At 35.3% G+C, this 16926-nt stretch overlaps 1 protein-coding gene across 1 annotated transcript; it reads left to right on the plus strand.

The window, feature by feature from the left end:
* Positions 1-5186: 5186 nt before the first annotated feature.
* On the plus strand, positions 5187-5990 carry LOC131860394 (uncharacterized). The gene has a single exon (XM_059214800.1). The coding sequence runs from the start codon at positions 5187-5189 to the stop codon at positions 5988-5990; it is 804 nt and encodes a 267-aa protein (XP_059070783.1).
* The last annotated feature ends 10936 nt before the right edge of the window (positions 5991-16926 follow it).

Raw genomic sequence — 16926 nt, forward strand, 5'->3', positions numbered from 1 at the left:
TTCGACAATCACATATGAGATCAAGAAATCAAACATTCAAGAGAAACTGAGCATTAATCAGTCTTCCTTCAAGCTTTGGAATAGCAATAAAGTCAAGATTCAAGAATTGAAGTAGAAATCTTTCATTCCAGTTTGTTGAAGACTTTATCAAGCCCTAATTTTGTGTGGAGATAAACAAAACTTCACAAGGAGGTATATCACTTGATTTTTAGTCATTATTCAATATATCCCTCAAAATAAGAACCTTCCATTACAACAATTTCAATTATCTCAATTTCATGGTTAATTTCAAAATCGGAGTTTGACCTAAGGTAAGCCCCTATTCCTAACCTATTTTTTTATTTCTGTGTGCATGAAACAGGTACAAAGTTGTACTCTTTAGGATAGGCATTATTTACAGAGATGAATCAACCTTATTTGGCATGTGAAAAAGTAGGACCAAGGTGATGGGCCCACTGATCCCATCATTTTTGGAGCTTTTTCGAGGATAATATCTGAATCTGCATATTTTGTTTAGATCTAGGTGCGTGTGAAAATCATGTGCCTATAGCTTACTATTTTCTCAGTTTTACTTTCATTTTTCAACACTACCTTAATTCAACATTTCAACTTACTAAAAAGGAAACCCCCAAATCAACCCAGTGAATATTCAGTCTTAATCTTTGCTGATTTTTTACTAAACCTATTGGATTCTCCCTCTTTTGAATGTAATGGTAAATTCAAGAAAAAAATAGTGGCTTTCATACATCTAATGGTGGAAACCCTATTTTTTCCACGGTGGCTTCATTAGCTAGGCAATATTATATCATGCGCATTCATATTGGAGGGTTTTAATATCTTGAAAATTGAGAACAATATATTGCCTATTTGGTGAAAATAGGGGGTTTTTAATTCGAACTATGAAAAAATGCAATATTCTATTTGGACATTAGTATCATGTTACTTTATTTGGATATTAGCGATTGCCTTAAAGTAGTAGGGGCGGGCCATCAAAATAGAAAGGGTTTTAAATTTGGCCAATCTATTGGGAGGGGGTGACAAAAAATGATTTTAGGGCAATGTTTTTTGAAAATAGGGGGATTCTTTAGTATGCCATGAACGCATGTGCTATAACCCAGGTTCAGTAAGTGAAGCCCCCGTGAATTTTTCACCACTACATTTTGGTGAAATCAACATCTTACAAATTTAATTCTAATTTATTCTCTTAGATATGAGTGCGTATGCAAATTAAAGTTCAAGTTTTAATTTACAAGTTTGATTTTCTTGCAAATTTTAAAAGTTGAGAGGTTAATTTCACTAAAACCCTAATTTTAAAATTCAAAATTGAGCTTGTGAATTGCTTAATTTGGATTAATTATTTCAGATATGAGTGTGTTTCAATTTCAAAAATTCAAATTTCCACTTGCTAGTTTAATTTCCAATTTAATTTTTAAAACTAAGTGGTTAATTTCAAAACCCTAATTTTTAAATTTAAAATTGAGATTGTGGTTTATTTAAATTTTGAATTTATCATTTTAGAGCTACCTCAAATTTAAAATTGCAATCTTGGATCAAACTTCAAATAATTTTTTTAAAATTAAGTGGTTAATTAAAAGAGCCCCAATTTTTAAATTTAAATTAACCTTGTCAGCTGCCCAATTTTGGATTAATCATTTCAAATTTTGGATTAAGAAGACAAAGGTATAAAGGTTTTATTGCATGCTTTATGATTATTGTATGCAATTAGAACTCCTAACCCTTTTCTCCTCTTTAGCATATATCACCATTCCTTCAATGTGGCTCCATTGTTCTTTCTTTCTCCTCTAATTTAATGCGCTCTCATTGTGCAGGAGCAAGTATGAATGAAAGCAAAGATGATATCAAGGAATACTTGAAAATGTGATTATAAGATTAAATGATTTCACCTAAACTAGATGATTAAATGATCTGACAAAGTAAGATTGCTTCAAAGTTAGATTGCTGGACATAATAACAATGCATCAAAATTAAATTATTAAGCTCTTTCGACATAACGATGACGAGAAAATTAAATAGCTGATTGATGTGACAAAATAATAATACTTGAAAACTAGATGAATTGATTGAAAGAGAAGTCCCAGTTTATAGAAAACTAGAGACTTGATGAACGGACAAGATCAAAAGGATTTTTTATCAGATGGATGGACCTAATTGAGCGTATGAAAAAGATGCCTTTCGAGAAAGGATGAAGATGATGAGGAAAAAGTGGGGAAAAAGAAAAATGTAGATTTACGAGGATACACACCATATTTTTGAATGAGATATTTCAAAAAATACGGTTTTTTGAAAATTAGGAGGGTAATTATGATAAATATTTAAATAAATAAAGATATTTATTTAATTATGACGTAATTAGATAATTAAGTAATTTAAATAAATTACTCAATTATGGAAAATAGAAATTGAACATTTAATTAAATAATTAAAATCATTAAAGCGTGATATTGAAATTAATTAAATAATATAATAATTTAATTAATATTAAGAGATGGTTATATTATGAAAGATTAAAATCGGGGAGAATAATTAGTAAAAGGGAGCTTAATTAATTAAATAATTAATTAAACCTAAAAGGAAAAATTAGTCAAACTAACACTCGAGGACTTTAATTAAGTCAAATTAAGTCAATTTTGGCCAAAATGGGTGAAATTGGAAAGAATTGAAAATTTCGTATAGAAATTGGGAATACTTGAATGAAAATTGGAAAATTAGGTCAAGCAGAAGAGGTCAAAATGATGCCATAAAATAGGAATTGGGAGAAATTGATCTCAATGGGACAAAAACTGGAAAGCGGGAAGCAAAAGAACCAAGAAAGGAAGCAAAATGACATAACCGGGCTAGGGTTCAAGACAAAATAGACATCATCGGATAAAAAAGGGAACAAAATAATGCCAAGGGGATGAAGCTGAGGACAAAATGAAATCCCAGACTTGAAATGGGGAGAAAATGATACGATTTGGATAGGAAACAGGAAAGGTGAAGCAACAGGGCCAAAACAGGAGCAAAATGGCATAATTGGGACAAAATTAGGCAAACCGACATTGTGGAATTGACAAGGGAACAAACTAACACCAATGGGATGAAACTAAGGACAAAATATTATCATAAACTCAAAATGGGGAGAAAATAATATCATCAGGATAGAAAATGGGAAGGGCGAATTGGGACACGATCGTGTAAATAATGAAGACTATACGCTCGATTAGGTTAAAAATGAAGAAAGCAGGTGCTTGTTGGCATTGAGTTGTCATTGATGTCAACATACACAGGTGCAGAGTTGATTTAGGTTCAAGATGCAAAGGGAGAAGTGTTGGTTCAAATTTGGCACTAATGCATGGAAGCTTTTTCATGTCGATCACATAGTGTATTTGTCACCACTCATTGTGTGCCTGAGTTTATCGATGAGAGATTTCATTTCGGCAAGATGCCTTGACTACTTTGGAGAACAATTCTTGTCGATAAATCTTCAGAGAAAAGTGTTGTGGTAAACCCACCATGTTTTGCACCACTGTGATAAAGCATTTCGGTGAGTGCCTCTATAAGACTTCTTTCAGTTATGATCGACTCACAGTGACATCGATATTCCAATTTTGGTGTAGCATTGAATATGTCTTATCAAAAAAGTCTTTTTCGTTGTAACTTTTCTTTTCGGCAAAATGCAATTTGGTTCTTGTTGGTCCTTGGTGTTATAGCGATATCTTTTGCTATGACACATGAGATGTCTTGGCGAAAATGATATTTCTTGCGTAGTAGATCAAATGACCTGTTTTGCACCATGCCCCACCAACCCACATGAAGGAAGTCTAATGAAAAATGATCTCGTGGGGTGATTAAGTGGAAGAAGGTGTGCAGTCCCACCATCTCGTAGGTGTTGATTAAGTGGTTGAAAACATGACATGTTTTATACAAATTGCCGATACATAAGAGATCCACATGGATGTCTAACCAAGTCTGACCCGACAACATTAAAGGAGATGTGGAGGATGTGGCATGTATATGACAAATCAAAGAGTGATGTTAATATATGGTTGCTAAGAAAATAACAAGTAGGATTTTAATTTATGAGAATGAGTGTTGCATGCAAAGATCATGCTAGAACATAGACTTAGCTAGATGAAAATAGAAAGACAACATGAGAAAGACAAAAAATCAGAAGGCAAAAATCAAGGTAGATTGTTTTCTTGATTTCGAGAAGTGTTTTTGAATTTTCCTTTGGAGGGAAAACTTGTTTTGGAGGGAAAATTATAAGAAGTAAAAAGATTGTGATCAATTTTGAAAGATGTAGATGAAGAAATTGCTAAGTGTTGAGTATTTGTTGTTGAAGGTGAATTGAAGTGCATTGTTGTAAATGCAAGAGAAGTAAGAAAATAGAGTGTAAGAAATACAATGTGTATTTCACACTGTGTGGAATAGAGTAAGAGCTAAGCAAAGAGCAGAGATCAGAACAAAAATAAGAAGAGCTGGTGAAAAGACAAGATAGAGTGTAGAGAGCTATTGAAGAGATCAAAAGAGTTGGTGAAAAGACAAAATAGAGTGCAGAGAGCTATTGCAGATATTAGAAATCAGAAGACAAAGCCTGTAAGCTGAAAAGAGCAGTTTCAGTTTCAGGTGTGGAAAACATAGCATGTTACAAAACATCATTTGTAACGAAGTATTCAATCTATAGCCATTATTAATTTATTGTAATCATATGAGTGGGTTCTCAGATCAGGGGTTGGTTCTCCTTTTGGTTGGTGCCCATAAACTTTGTAATTAGACTATTTCCATTGTGAGGCTGGATTAGAGCAGTAAACTCTAGCATCATTTCTGAGAGAGGTTTTTCCTATCTTGGGTTTTCCTCATATATGTTGTGTTGTGGGTTTGCCTTCGATGTGTGTGTACATATTGGTTTGATATATTTTCTTATTGTTGCTTGAACTTGATTAATAGAGCTTTGATCTTTTAGATAGTTCAACTTTTAAGTAACCACTGATTCACCCACCCCCCCCACCCTCTCAGTGGTCCATTTATGTTCCTTCAATTGGTATCGGAGCTCTAGGTTCCCTATTAGATAAGCTTTCTCCAGTTTGGGTAGATTTTGGTTTGTGAACACAATGGCTAAGAATGAATCCTTCATTGCTAAAGTACCAATGTTTGATGGCACCAACTATGCTTTCTGGAGTAGAAGAATGGAAACATATTTGTCATCCGTAGGATATGATGTCTGGATGTCAGTCAAAAATGGGTATACTGTCCCTACCACTCCTACCAATCTTGATGCAAAAAGGGAATATGAACACAATACTAAAGCCAAGCATGCTATCCTTAGTGGATTGTCAGACATAGAGTTTGTTAAAGTTACTCACTACACATTTGCAAAAGAAACTTGGGACAAGCTGCAAAGAATTTATGAAGGAGATGCGAAAGTAAAGGAGGCTAAATTGCAACATCTCCGAGCTCAGTTTGAAAGTCTGAAGATGAAAGATGAAGAAAATATTGTTGATTATCTACAAAGGGTGGATGAAACCGTAAATGCAGTAAGAGGTCTTGGAGAAAATATTGAAGATGAAGTAATAGTGAAGAAGGTGCCGAGGTCTCTAACAACAAAGTATGATACCAAGGTCTCTGCCATTGAGGAAGCTAAAGATTTGAAAACCTTCTCCATGGATGAACTTTTTGGTTCATTATTTGCATATGAAATGAGAACTATAAGTGTTGAACCGTCAAAGAAAGAAGTTTTCTTCACCTCCGAGAACAAAGGGAAAGAGACTGCAATTTGTGTAGATGATGTTGAAGCCAACTTTGTAAGGAAATTAAAGAAAGGATCAAGTAAGTATAGAGGAAATCTTCGCTTCAAATGTTTTGACTGTGGTAAAATAAGACATTTTGCTGACAAGTGTCCTTATAAGAAGAAGGAAGATAATAATGAGGGTGATGTCAAGGATACAAGTAAAAAGTTTTATAATCCTACTAGAAGAAACTTTCAAAAGTAGAAAATTCTCTACACTATTAATGGTGATGTTTTTGATGATGAAAGTGAGTCAGCAGAGTATTACAGTGAAGATGAAAAACAAACTAATCTCTTCATGGCTCAAGAGGTCCTTGATGAGGAGCAAAGTGGAGCACAACCTAAAAATTTAAATGACAATGAGGAAGAGGATGTTGATGCTGAGGTTGATCTTCAAGGAGATCTAATATGTTCTCTTGAATAACTTGACAACATAAGGAAAGAGTATTAAAAGTGAAAGAAGTCAGCCATAAAGGAGCAAAATCAGTTGAATAAGAAACTTGAAGAATCTGAAATGAATATCAACAACTTAAAAACTTAACTAGAAGAAGCTAAGAGGATAGGTGAAGTTATAAAATCAGAATTAGAAGCCAAAGAAAAAGATTGTCAAAAGCTGGAACAAGAAGTTGTGAATCTTAGGAAAGAGCTTGAGAAGTGCAAGGACGATCTCAAGCTGAGGCTAAAATGTGAAAGCAACACAAACACATGGGCTTCAATTAGTGAACCTGGGTTATATTACCTGCGTTCATGGCATACTAAAGAATCCCTCTATTTTCAAAAAATATTGCCCTAAACTCCTTTTTTTCCCACCCCCTCCCAATACCCAACGTAAATTAAAAGCCCCCTTATTTGCACAAAATATTGCATTTTTTCATAGCCCGAATTAAAAACCCGCTATTTTCACCGATGGGCAATATATTGCACCCTCATTTTTGGGATATTAAACCCCCCAATATGAACACACATGATATGATATTTCCTAATTAGTGAAGCCCCCATGAGCACAAATGCATTGGATGATATGTTGAAGAAGAAAAATCATTCAAAGGATTCTACAGTTGTAGGATATGAGGATGGACAATGTTCTACCAGTGTTGAAGCATAAAAGAGAGACATAACTTTTGTATCTTCAAGCATGAATGATCATAAGAAAACATTCAAGGTCAGCAATGCTCCAAGAAAGAAGATAGACTTAAATACTACTACTGAAAGCATGAAGACACATGTTGCTGATCCAAAGAAGAATAATGTTGTTGTTGCTACAAGAAACAATCACGTTGATCCAAAAGGAAAGCCAAAGTTGGATAATGATGGCTTCACAAGATTTAAGGATATGAGTAAGAAGTTTATAAGACCGAGATATGCTGCTCCAAGGAGGCAAATGTGGAATAATTTCAATAATAACAACTGGTATGCTTTTTCATTTCATGGCTATTGCTATAAATGTAATGCATATGGACATAAAATTTCAAATTGTAGTTTATGAATAGATCTCCTCCTAGTTATGAAAGCAAGAATCATTTTGCTACTCTAAGGGATATTAATGTTGTTTGCTTTTATTGCAATGAGTTTGGCCATAAAAGCTATGAGTGTAGAAAGAAAAATTTCAGTCAAGTGGCGAACTCTCTGTATCATCATTTAATAAAAATATAAAATGCTATTATTATCAAAACTATGTTCATATAGCAAAGAACTACAAGTCAAGAGCTGGTAAACATAAAAAGACTTCAGCTGTGTAACCAAAAACCACGTTTGATCAGAGTGTTGTAGGAGAGAAGAGAAAATAAACCAAGCAAGTGTGCATAGAAAAGAAAAGTGACAAAAATGAATCAAGTTTGATTGTGCAAACAACATGGCATGCAAAGAGGAAAAACCTATGGGTTGTCGATAGTGGATGCTCCAATCACATGACACATGTGAGATAAGAAAAAGTTTATCAAATTTGAAGATTGGAATGGAGGCTTAGTGAGATTTGGTGACAAACCCATCAAAATCAAAGGAAAAGGAACATTAAACATTTATGGTCAGTTGAAAACACATGATGTATACTATGTTGAAGGATTAAAACACAACTTAGTGTAAGTCAAATGTATGAATAAGGCTACAAGTTTACATTTGACTCCAAGGGATGTGAAATAAGAAAAGAAAGCAATAGAAAATTAATTGCTGAAGGTAAATGAACTAATGATAATGTGTAAAACTTGAAAGAATGCTATGAATCACAATGCATGATGAGACAAGTAGATCAAAGTTGGTTATGGCACAAAAAATTAGGCCATATAAAATTTGACAATCTTGTCAAAATAAGCTGAAAGGGATATGTAAGACACATACCAAAGATTACCAAACCAACAAACACTATATGTGATGAATGCTAGAAAGGAAAGCAAACCAAGGTGAGCTTTAAGACAAGGGAATATTCAACCACAAGACCATTCGAACTAGTGCATACTGATCTATGTGGTCCTACAAGAACAAGAGCTCTAAATGGTGAGAAGTACTTTATGTTGCTCATAGATGACTATTCAAGGATGACATGGGTTACCTTCTTGCAGGATAAGTCACAAGCATTTGAGAGGTTCAAAATTTTCAAGAAAATGGTTGAAAGAGAAAGTGGATACAAGCTGAAATGTCTGAGATCAGACTGAGGTGAGTTCACATCAAATGAGTTTGAAGAATATTGTGAACTACATGTTATTAGAAGACAATATTCTACTGCTACAACACCACAACAAAATGGTGTTGTAGAAAGAAAGAATGGGACAATCAAGGAAAAGGCAAGGACAATGCTTAATGAGTCAAATCTTCCTGATGTCTACTTGAGAGACGTTGTCCACATAGTAGTATACACCTTAAACATGGCACAATTGAGAGTAAACAACAAGAGGACACCATATGAATTATGGTATGGCAAGAAGCCTACTAACAAGCATTTTAAAGTCTTTGGAAGCAAATGCTTTATTAGAAGATATGAGAATGGACTAGGAATTTTTGATGCAAGGTGTGATGATGGAATCTTCTTAGGCTACTCAACTCACAACAAGACATACAAATGCTTTAAAAAACATCTTAGGAAGGTTGTTGAAAGTGTGAATGTAAAAATTGATGAGGACTTGCAAAAAGGAAATCAAAGTGTTGTGAATTAGATTAAGGAACCATGTTATGAAGATAAGGAAGAAGAATATGAAAGAGAAGAGGAAACTAAAAAGAATCCACCCAGCAAGTATGTGCAAAAATATCATCTTGAAGATCAGATTATTGGCAGCAAGGATGGAGGTGTACAAACAAGAAGGAAGCATGTTGCAAACAATGAACAAGTAAATTTTTGCTTCTTGACTGAACCAGAACAAAATAATTTTAATGAGGCTAGCAAGAGTACTCATTGGAATAAGGAAATGGAAGAAGAATTGCAACAGATAGAGAAAAACAAAAATCGGATTTAGTGCCAAGGTCAGTTGATAAAAATGTCATAGGCACAAAGTGGGTCTATAGAAACAAGGTGAATGAGGATGGTAAAGTGGTTAAAAATAAAGTAAGATTGGTTTGCAAGGGACATGAACAAGTTGAGGGCATAGATTTTGAGGAGACATTTGCCCCTATTTATAGACTTGAGTCCATAAGATTGTTTCTAGCTTTTTTAGCATACGAAGATTATAATGTTTACCAAATGGATGTAAAGTCTGCTTTTCTGAATGGAAATTTGGAGGAAGATGCGTACATTGAGAAGCAGGAAGGATTTCAATTACATGAGAATGGAGACTTCATATGTAGGTTAAGAAAAGCATTGTATAGGCCTGAAATAGGAACCTACAACATGGTACTCTAGGCTGGACAAATATCTACATCAACAAAGATTCAAAAGGGATGTGCTGACATCAACTTATATATTAAAATTGAAGGTAATTTCATGATTATAGTTGTTGTTTATGTAGATGATATTATTTTTGCTAGAAATAAAGACAGTTTGTACAAAGAATTTGCTGATCAAATGCAATTAGAATTCAAGATGTCAATGATAGGAGAGTTGTCCTACTTTCTTGGACTACATATATCACAACTAAATAAAGTTATATTCATCTCCCAAACTGAGTATGCTAAAGACATGTTGAGAAGATTTCAGATGAATGATTGCAAGCCAGTTAGTACCTCTATGGTGATAGGATGCAAGTTAACTAAAAATGATGAGTTAACTTGAGGTGTAAGAGAAGGGTGGCGAGCGGGCTCGCAAGTAGGCCGTCCTAGAAGGACCATTGCGGCCTAGGGCAAAGAGGGCACTTATAGAGTCAAGTATCCCCTTACAACCTTCACCCGACTCCACAAGATGACAATTATCTATAGAGAGACAAGACATGGTTGAGGAAAGAAAGTACTAGTCGCCAAGCAAGAGGGTTGTGGTAGACATCCACTCTTAGGCTTGGTGTAGAAATGGCTTTGGGCGGACCCATCATGTCTCTTCCCCCAATGCGTTATATATATATATATATATATATATATATATATATATATATATATATATATATATATATATCCTGTATTGTGATTGCAAGATCCAAATCCAGGAGCATACTATTGAGGAAAGATTTATTCGATAAGATGCAACCCTAATTTGTTGCAATTGTGATTTTAGGTCAAATTAGGAAGGGGACATTACAGTAATTTTCGGTCGTTGCCTCCTCTTCTTAGGCTTTTGTCTCATCTTATGTCACTGAGTCCAAAAAAATTAAAAGACTAGAAGGATATTATGCCTATTTGAATTGGAAAGATTTATGATTTGCTCCAGTTTGTTCAGTATGGAATCTTAGATTCTCGTCCTCTTGTTTCAAAATTGAAATTTGAATATTGACATAAATTGCAAACTTGATATTGCTTTTGCCATTAATTTTTGAGTTGACGTGAATTACTTAGTAAACAACATATAGGCATTCTCAATCATATATAGTATAACTTAAAACCCCATATGTGCGCATTCATAGGCATATACATGAACAACAAACTGGGTACAACATTTTCATTATACACAAAGGTATACACATTCGTGGGCATAAATAGTATAACAATAAAAGGCATGTAGAGTATGTTAGGGTTTCAAGTAGATTCGAAGCAAATATGAACTAACAATTATATGCAGATTTAAATACAAAAGATAAAGAAATAAAATGGGACATAGATAACACAGAGATTTAACGTGGTTCACCCAGAATGGGTTACGTCCACCATACACAGCCGTCCAATCTTTCTTATTATCTAGCAAAAACAGTACATCAACCTTACAATGCCTTAAGCATCCCAGCCGCTTATAACATGTGTTTTTAGGGCAAAAACAAAGTCGGCCTTTTTAGGGTTTTATTACAATGTCGGTTTTCATCAACAATTTTTTTTTTCTCGGGGGCTCCCGCCCTCGAACCCCCATTTTTCTCAAGGGCTACCACCCCCGAACCCCTGCCCGAGGCCCGACCCAACCCTTGACCCTAGCAAGGATACGTGCTGAGTGTACAATACTTTGCTGATCAATCGCCACATTTCAACAATCTCCCACTTGGAGACTGATACTACACAACACCACTGTACATGCAACATTCGCTGGATAAAACACTAGGACTCCACTGGTATAAATTCCACAATTATCAATCAAGAAGACCAGCAGAAACTGATGAAGAAATCAGTTTCTCCTGTGGAACTGCCTTCGTGAACATATTGGCAGGATTCTCACTTGTGTGAATCTTCTCAAGCCGTAACTGACCCTCCTCCAAAACAGTCCGGATGAAGTGGTATCTGAGCTGAATGTGCTTTGTCCTTGAATGAAAAGAAGAGTTCTTCACAAGATGAATGACACTATGGCTATCAGTATACAATGGACGATCCTCCTGTGTCTGACCCAATTCCTCTAGAAAACATTGTAACCAAATCATCTCCTTGCTGGTTTCTGTAGCAACAACATACTCAGCTTCAGTGGGTGAAAGTGCAACAACCTTTTGCAACCTAGAAATCCAACTGACTGCAGTTCCCCCTATAGTAAAAACATACCCTGTAGTACTCCTCCGTGAATCAATATCACCTGCCAGATCAGAGTCAACAAATCCACTCAGAGCAACATTAGATCCTTTGAAACATAATGTCTTCATAGTGGTTCCTTTCAAATACTGAAGGATCCATTTCACAACATTCCAATGTTCCATACCTGAATTACTCATAAACCTGCTCACAACTCCCACTGCATGTGCAATATCTAGCCTTGTGCATACCATTGCATACATCAGACTGCCAACAGCTGATGAATACGGGATGTTAAACATTTTATTAACCTCTTCCTATGCCTTTGGGCACATCTCCTTAGTCAATTTGAAATGACTAGCGAAAGGTGTACTAACTGCTTTTGCATCCTGCATGTTAAATGTTTTCAACACCTTCTTTATATACTCACTTTGGGACAAATTCAAGGTTCTATTTTTTCTGTCCTGTGTAATCTTCATACCGAGAATTTGCTTAGCTGCACCCAAATCCTTCATAGCAAATGACCTGGCTAATTTTTGTTTAAGATCATTTATATGTTGCATATTAGACCCACCAACAAGCATGTCATCAACATAAAGCAATAGGATAATATAACTGTCATTATCCAATCTCTTAAAATATACACAATGATCAGAATGACATCTATGATAACCGTGTTCAACCATGAAACTATCAAATTTTAAATACCATTGTCGAGGTGCTTGCTTTAGGCCATACAAACTTTTCTTCAACCTGCACACCAAGTTCTCCTTACCTTTGACCTCATATCCCCGTGGTTGCAACATGTAAATTTCCTCCTCCAAATCTCCATGGAAAAAAGTTGTTTTGACATCTAATTGTTCAAGATGTAAATCATCTGCAGCCACAAGACTAAGTACAGTTCTAATTGAAGTCATTTTTACAACTGGAGAAAATATTTCATCATAATCTATACCTTTTTTCTGTGCAAAACCTTTTACCACAAGTCTGGCCTTATATCATTTCTGACCTCCTTCCTTCTCCTTCAGTCTATAAACCCATTTGTTAGGCAAAGCTCTTTTTTCTTCAGGTAAAGGGACTAAGTCCCAAGTCTTATTTTTCATCAAGGAGTCCATCTCCTCTTTCATGCCTAGCTCCCACTATTGTTTGGCATCCACCTGCATTGCTTCTTCATATTCTTCGGGTTCACCAAAATCAGTCAATAAAATAGAATACAAAGAAGGAGAAAATCTTTCACGGGGTCTACTTGACCTCGTAGAATGTCTAACACTTGCAGGAGTTTGTGGGACAATCTGTTGTTGCTGAGCATTAGGTACCTGTGGCATTTCATTTTCAGGAATCTCATCCAACACCACATATTCTTGTTTGTCCTATTCATGCTTCTTTTCCTGCATCTGTTCTTTATACATAACCTTCTCATTGAATAGAACATCTCTACTTCTAATTATTTTCTTATTTTCAAAATCCCATAACCGATAGCCATATTCATCTATCCCATATCCAATGAAGGTACATTTATGAGATTTAGCATCAAGCTTGGTTCTGTTTTCTTTATCAATATGGACAAAAGCTTCACAACCAAAGGTTTTCAGAAAAGAATAATTTACCTTTTTACCAGTCCATGCCTCCTCTGGAATACCACCATCCAAAGGGGTTGAAGGTCCTCTATTTATCAAATAGACAACAGTATGTACAACATCTACCAAAAAATGTAAGGGCAATCCAACATGCAATCTCATGCTCCTCGAGCATTCCATGATAGTCCTATTCATTCTCTCTGACACACAATTTTCCTCTGGAGTTCCTGGAACTGTCTTCTACTTTCAAATCCCATTTAAGGAGCAGTAATCTTCAATTTCTTTGCTGCAATACTCACCTCCATTATCCAATCTGAGACACTTCAACTTTTTTACTGTCTCATTCTCAACCAAAGCTTTCCATTTCTTAAAAGTTTCAAAAACATCTGATTTTTGTTTTAGGAAATATACCCATGTTTTTCTGGTTGAGTCATCAATAAAAATAACATAATAACAAGAGCCACCAAGAGATGATACCTGAGCCGGTCCCCATACTTCTGAATGCACAAGCTCTAACTTCTCACTCTTCTTCTCTTTCCCAACCTTGAGAAATCTGACTCTTTTCTGTTTACCATAAACATAGTTTTCACAGAACTCTAAATCAATCTTCTTTAGTCCTGGCAATAGATTTTTGGAGTGAAGGATTTTCATCCCTTTCTCACTCATGTGCCCAAGCCTATGGTGCCACATTATCGAATTTGTTCTTGCAACATCTATTGTTGTTGTCCCTGTAGTAAATTTATCTGTAGCAACTAGGGTAGAGTAAGTGTCACCAGTACATAGATATAATGTGCCTACCTTCGCACCTTTAACTACTACTAATGATCCTTTAGTGACCTTCCACATACTGTCTGAGAAGGTAACTATGCAACCTTCACTACCTAGTTGCCTTGCAGAAATTAAATTTCTTCTTAAATTAGGAACATGTCTTACCTCCTACAGAAACCAGTCATTTCCATTCTGCAACTTGATCTTTATCTTTCATTTTCCAACAATTTGACAGTGTTCATCATCACCCAAATATACCTGTCCAAAATCACCTTGAACATAATCTAGAAAATATTTTCTATGGGGTGTAGCATGAAATGAAGCCCCAGAATCTATTACCCAGGAATCATTAACATTATCCAAACATAAGATTAAAGCATCTTGTAAAGTATTACTTCCAATATTAGCTTCCTTATTGTCATTTTCATTTTTGTCTCCTTTGTTTTTCCAGGACCAACAGTCTTTCTTTAGATGACTAGGCTTTCCGTAGTACCAACAATCTTTCTTTCCTCTAGATTGAGAGCGTCCTTTCTTTGACTTCCCTCGTGACTTCTCATTCCCAGGGCCTTTTCCTCTTTCCTTTGATCTTCCTCTGTTCTCCATATTCAAAACACTACCCGATGATGTTGAGTCTCACCTGTGCTTTTCCTTCGCATTTCCTCGCTTAGGATAACACCAACAATATCATCAAATACCAAAGTATTTTTACCAGAGACAAAGTTACTTACAGCCATAACCAAGCTATTCTAGCTTTCTGGCAAAGAACATAAAATCAAGAGAGCCCTAACCTCTTCTACAAAGGTAATTTTTACCGAAGACAGTTGATTGGTTATTGTATTAAATTCATTTAAGTGCTCTACTACAGATCCTCCCTCACTCATTTTCAAATTAAACAAACGCTTCATAAGAAATACCTTATTCGAAGCCGAGGGTTTCTCATACAACTTTGCCAATGTCGCCATCAAATCTGCAGTCGTTTTTGCTTCTGTTATATTGAATGCTACAGACGGTGCAAGGCACAATCGAATGGATCCCAGTGCCTTTCTATCTAAAATGTCCCACTCTTCATCTGACATTGTGGTCGCTTTCTTTGCCTTTCCTTCCAATGGCCACCACAAATCCTTTTGATACAGGTAATCCTCCATCTGCATTTTCCATAACTGATAGTTCTGGCCGTTAAACTTTTCGACCTTGAATTTGGAATCCTCCATTGCTCCCACTCAAATCTAAGAGTCCTGCGAATTTAAAGAAAACCTCACTCTGATACCAATTGTTAGGGTTTCAAGCAGATCCAAAGCAAATATGAACTAACAATTATATGCAGATTTAAATACAAAAGATAAAGAAATAAAACAGGACACAGATAACACAGAGATTTAACGTGGTTCATTCAAAATGGGTTACGTCCACCATACACAGCCGTCCAATCTTTCTTATTATCCAGCAAAAACAGTACATCAACCTTACAATGCCTTAAGCATCCCAACCGCTTATAACATGAGTTTTTAGGGAAAAAACAAAGACATCGTTTTTAGGGTTTTATTACAATGTCGATTTTCATAAACAAAAAAAAATACCAAAAAAAAAAAATTTCTTGAGAGTTCCCGCCCCCGAACCCCCGCTTTTCTCGAGGGTTGCCGCCCCCAAACCCCTACTCGGGGCTCGACCCCCAGCAAGGATACATGCTGAGTGTACAGTACTTTGCTGATTAGTCACCACATTTCAACAGAGTAATACTTAGACCAACATGGAAATAGGTAATCATAATTTTCTATTGTTGCCTCCTCTTCTTAGGCCACTATCTCTTCTTATGTCACTAAGTCCAAAAAAATAAGACTGAAAGGATTTTATGCCTATTTGAACTAGAAATATTTATAATTTGTTCCAAGCTTGTTTGGTATGGAATCTTAAATTCCCGTCCTCTTGTTACGGATTTGAATATTGACATAAATTGCAAACTTGATATTGTTTTTGCCATTAGTTTTTGAGCTGATTGGTTTGGTCAAATGCATGCATTTGTTTCCAATTATTTTTTATGGATATATGGTGACCCTAAAGCTTTTTTGCGTTGGATGCAAGTGGCACACAAGTGAAGTGACCAGTAGGTGTGCATCTTAATTGGATAAATGGGACAAATGGATGTCTTTTTTTTGTTAAAAGAGTAATGTTTCAGTGGGACACTGGGATATAACACAAATCCTTTATCATTCAATGATGGGATAGATGGGTTTGTATGGTGTTGACATGGCAGTTCATTTTTGGTGTGTGTGAAAATGTTGGCAAGCATATGTGGATGAGACAATTTGCCTATATGTTTATAATTTTAGGGTGTCTACTCGAATGATATAGTTCATATATGAGCACCGCCGATTGTATCTGGGTTCTGTCATAAGCTTAATGAGTATGCTCTAACTTGTTAGACTGTCATGATGTATTTATTTTTAAAACAAATATAAACTAATTATGAATCAAATATTATCTGAACATTTACTAGTCAGGTATATGATTTTCTATTGAGTAAAAACTAATTAAGTGCACCACTGTGGTTCTCAATTTGGTCAACCTATAACATGTATTGGGCCCTGGTCACATATCAGCCCATCTCCCCTATTTTTCATTTATTTGGATTTAAAACAAAAAACACAACAAATTAATAATGATACTATACTTGAAAAAAGAGGTTGAAACCAAACAAATTAATTGTAAAACTCAGGAGTTAACTGCAAGTTGTTGAAAGACTACAATTAATTCCAAGTTAATTAAAAATCCAAGAATTAATTCCAAGTTATAGAAAAATCTAAAGAG

The sequence above is a fragment of the Cryptomeria japonica genome, chromosome 11 (assembly GCF_030272615.1).
Source record: "Cryptomeria japonica chromosome 11, Sugi_1.0, whole genome shotgun sequence".
Classification (NCBI taxonomy): Eukaryota; Viridiplantae; Streptophyta; class Pinopsida; order Cupressales; family Cupressaceae; genus Cryptomeria; species Cryptomeria japonica.